The sequence below is a fragment of the Octopus bimaculoides genome, chromosome 7, assembly GCF_046866305.1.
Source record: "Octopus bimaculoides isolate indiv1 chromosome 7, ASM4686630v1, whole genome shotgun sequence".
NCBI classification, from domain to species: Eukaryota; Metazoa; Mollusca; class Cephalopoda; order Octopoda; family Octopodidae; genus Octopus; species Octopus bimaculoides.
Window position 1 is genome coordinate 55,159,603 of NC_142934.1, and position 4,565 is coordinate 55,164,167.

At 40.8% G+C, this 4,565-nt stretch overlaps 1 protein-coding gene across 1 annotated transcript; it reads right to left on the reverse strand.

The window, feature by feature from the left end:
* Window positions 1-1,790: 1,790 nt before the first annotated feature.
* Window positions 1,791-2,653, reverse strand: LOC149134700 (uncharacterized). Its single transcript, XM_089355812.1, has one exon. It carries the CDS (start codon window positions 2,628-2,630, stop codon window positions 1,791-1,793), a length of 840 nt encoding a protein of 279 aa, XP_089211938.1. The 5' UTR covers window positions 2,631-2,653.
* Between the last annotated feature and the right edge of the window lie 1,912 nt (window positions 2,654-4,565).

A 4,565-nucleotide genomic window follows, 5' to 3' on the forward strand; every position in this document is an offset into this window, starting at 1 on the left:
TCTGGCAGAGCGAATTGCGTCACGGCACTGTTATTCTCATAGACGGTGCCCAACGAAACCTACCATACTGTATAATCGACAAAATCAAAAACAAAAATTGCACGTGTGCGAAATTGAAATTAAAAATGGCAACTATTTATCCATCGCAGCCGGTATGTGTGTGTATATATAAGTATATATACATATATGTACACACACACACATACACACACACACACACACACACACACACATATATATGTATATATATATATACATATATACATATATATATATATATATATATATATATATATATATATATATATATATATATGTGTGTGTGTGTGCGTGTGCGTGTGCGTGTGTGTGTGTGTGTGTGTGTATGTGTGTGTGTGTGTGTGTACCACATCCTCTCGTTGTTGTTTTTTGTGTTTGTTCTTTTGGGGAATTTTCTATATACCGCACACTCACACGGAACCCGGCCTTCTGAGTGACTCTGGAGTACCTAATTTGCGGAATTCTTTCTACCATCGGATTACATTACCTTGTTCATTCGGAATACGCCATTTCTGCAACTTGGTTGCGAATCATTATTTGTCCGGGACTCTTCCTCTTTAACTCGTCTTCCCTCAACTTATCTTCTGTTCTACTTCCACTCTTCTTCCTTTTTCTCTTTCTCTTTTCCTTTTTGACACTCTCCTGTCTTTGAAAGAACTTTTTCTTCACGCATTCCCTTCCGATCGTTCCAAAATGTAACTACATTTTTTTTTTACTTGTTTCAGTCTTTTGACTGTGGCCATGCTGGAGCACCGCCTTTAGTCGAGCAAATCGACCCCAGGACTTATTCTTTGGAAGCCTAGTACTTATTCTATCGGTCTGTTTTGCCGAACCGCTAAGTTACGGGGACATAAACACACCAGCATCGGTTGTCAAGCAATGTTGGGGGGACAAACACAGACATACAAACACATACACACATACATATATATATACATATATACGACAGGCTTCTTTCAGTTTCCGTCTACCAAATCCACTCACAAAGCTTTGGTCGGCCCGAGGCTATAGTAGAAGACACTTGCCCAAGATGCCACGCAGTGGGACTGAACCCGGGACCATGTGGATGGTAAGCAAGCTACTTTATTTCATTTCAATTTGCCATAAAGGCAGTACACAGAGAGTAGCTACGGGCTGGACAAAAACATTAATGAGATGAAATGGATGATAAATATGATGGTATAATGAGAGAAGGCAAAAGCCGCCCGCCGAACTTTGCTTCTCTATAACATTGTTCTTTTTGAAATTAAATTTTCGTGCATAAAAAGTCATAAATTAAGGCATTTGCCTCTTACGATTTTTCATTACACAATATGAGGCACTCGTCCTCTTAGGTTTTTTCGCCCGATATAGCCTTCGCTTCTCTCAAGCAAAACGATAGGTCTGGGTCGGGCCACTTTGCAATACTGAATTCGTCGAGGGGGAAGGAATTCACCACCGTACTTCTGTGACTACCCGACACGACCTCCGCAGTCACCTTCGGAGGCCAGTCCGGATCCTTAGTACAGGTGAGGACTCCCTCTCTCCGACGCTTCCTTTTATTCACAAATTTCTGCAGGGCCTCTCCATTTCGGAATAGGATTAGCCAATCCTTTTCCTCACAGGGTGAGCCCACAGCTTCTACTGTCGGTGGCACAATTCCCGCCGACCTGCTTTCCTCCGTTGGTGGCACAATTCCCATCAACGGAGTGTCGGGACACGCCGGCGGTGCACATTCGAGCACCGGCCGTGCCTCATTTTTTTTTCTTTTTCTATGGGGCCACTGAAGTAGAGCGTACTTCCGCCTTTGCCGGACGGTCCTCCTCCTCCCCCACGATTTTCGGTGGGCAACTATTGTTGCCCACCTTCTTCCTTTTTTTCCCTTTTTTCGAGGAGGTAGAAACCTCCTCGACTTCCTCCGTCTCTCCCTCCACTGGGGGAGCGGGGGGAACAACATTTGTTAACTGTTCCAGGAACTTACTCTGGTCCTGGGGACAGTCTTTCTTGATATGACCGGGCTCCAGACACCGGTGGCACTTGGGTTTACGTCCCTCAAGAATGACCGTATATCTATGGCCGGCCATCCTCAAAAAATCCGGAAATACCAGATCCCTGGCTGATTGGGTCCACAGGGTCAAAACCGCTTTTGCCCCAACCCAATCAGCTGTAGGTAAAATTTTCACATTTAAGAGCTTTGCTCCACTGCCACCCAGACCCCGTCGGATAGTATCCTCTATCCAATCAGGTTCTATACCGGGTGGCAGCCCACAGATCCAAGCTCTAGTTAATTTCTTCCCACAGTATGTGGGAAGAAACGTAATTTTTTCCCCTTCTAAGGGCTGGCTCGCAAACTTGCGAGCCACCTCAGGGGTGTCAAATAGCAACCTAACCGTCGCATATTTTACACCCCTTACCATAAACTTAATAGTTGGCAGATATTCTGCCAACTCTTTTTCAATTTCAATTTTGGGAAAGACCGTAATGGTGTCGAGTAAACTAGAGTAGGTCCGTAACACCACCGTTCTTTCCCTGAAATCATTTAACCACTTCTTGGGTGGGATAATCTCCCACTCCACAGCAGTGGCCTTATTTTTCTTTATGTTCTCTGCCATGATAAAAATGTCCACATAAAAATTAAACAACGAAAAAATTTAAAAACATGCAAAAAGAGAAAACAGTTAAAAAAAGCAGAAGAAATAAAATAAACCGTTCGTACTAAAAAAGTTCATAAAAGAAGGAGAAAGGAAATAAAACAGTTCAGAAAGAATAAATAAAATATAAAGTTCCAGGCAGAATAACAAATTTTCAGGCCACAACGGTACTCCAGCCCGATTTAATCCCGGCTCCGCTGCAGTCGTCACTTTGCTTGTAAAAATTAAATCCTTTGCGTAGTTCCACGTGGTGTAGTTCAAAGCAAGAGGAAGACTTTTCTTCAAATTTATTAGCTTTCAAAACTTGGTTTGAAAGCAATAAATTCCTTTTCTTTTTTAAACAAAGGGATCTATTTTAAAACGGGGGCCACATTTTTCATTAATGTTTTACGTAGTGTTTTTGGTACGGAAAGACTTTCAAACTTCGTATACTTATCTATTTTGTGTTATAGAACAGAAAAATATATTTGTATTCGAATTTATTTCATGTAAAAAATTGTCTTATTTCGATAATTTCAACCAATCACTGACAAGTATTCAGTTGTTTACATTTACTCCTTTGGCTGATTAAGCGATGTAAAGCGTATTTAATCTTCATACCTTCGTTTTATTTGCTTTTTTCATTTTAAATTTGCTTTAACCCTAACCCTAACCCTAACCCTAGGGTTAGGGTTAGGGTTAATTGTTTCAGAATCGTTTGTTTATGTAGTCGGCATTTAATGTATATCGGCTGAATGGACGTCAGTGATTGGTTGAAATTACAGAAATACGACAACTTTAACATGGAATAACTTATGGATTTCTTTTTTTTTTAAGAAGACTAAGAGAAAAAGATGTTTTATATGACACATTCTACCAGTGTTTCAAGTTTCAAAGTGTTTCGTTAATGAAAAATGTGGCCCCCGTTTTAAAAAAGATCCAAACAAAGTTCACAATATTTATTTGTAGTTTTCAAATCATGGCTTGAAAACAACAAACTTTTACAAATTGAGTTCACAATTTTTGGAGGAGTGATACGTCCAAAACACTCTTCTCACGGCTAAGTGAGACTTTAAGCACAACCACAGGCAGACAAATGCGTGGAATTCAGTGGAGATTTCTTGTTCGACATAAAAATAAATAAACATGAGCAACAAACCCCAACTAAATCCCCAAAACACAAAAGTCTTACCTGTAGTTGTACGTCAAAAATTCACGACGCTGGCATTCAGCGACGTGACAACAGGAGCGACAAAATCACGTCCTCTCGGTAAGCAATGCTACTTTATTTCATTAACAAATTTTCAGGCCACAACGGTACTCCGGCCTGATTTGATGCCGGCACCAATGCAGTCGTCATTTTGCTGGTAAAAATTAAATCCTTTGCGTAGTTCCACGTGGTATAGTTCAAAGCAAGAGGAAGACTTTTCTTCAAATTCATTAGCTTTCAAACCTTGGTTTGAGAACGATGGATTCCTTTTCTGTCTTAAACAGGGTTCACAATATTCATTTGTAGTTTTCAAGTCATGGCTTGAAAACAATAAATTTTACAAACTAAGTTCACAATTTTGGGAGGAGCGATACCTCCAAAACACTCTTCTCACCACTAAGTGAGACATTAAGCACAACCACAGGAAGACAAATGCGTGGAATTCAGTGGAGATTTCTTGTTCGACATAAATATAAATAAACACGAGCAACAAAGCCCCACTGAAGGCCAAAAACCAGTAACGGTTTCCCCGTGTAGGGAGGCCTGCACGATGGCCGAAGCAGGAAGAGTCAGTCCTACACAGGAAAAGGAAGAAATACGTGTGGAACAGTTGATGGAAAGAAACTGGCCAACATTGGCGAAAAATAACAACGAAGCAGAAAGTCTGAAAGTAGTAAAAGACAAGGAAGAATCTGGAAAAAAGTGTG

Bases quoted from the DNA above. Each gene is read 5' to 3' on its own strand.
- LOC149134700 (XM_089355812.1), bottom strand. From the start codon at position 2,630: ATGGCAGAGAACATAAAGAAAAATAAGGCCACTGCTGTGGAGTGGGAG.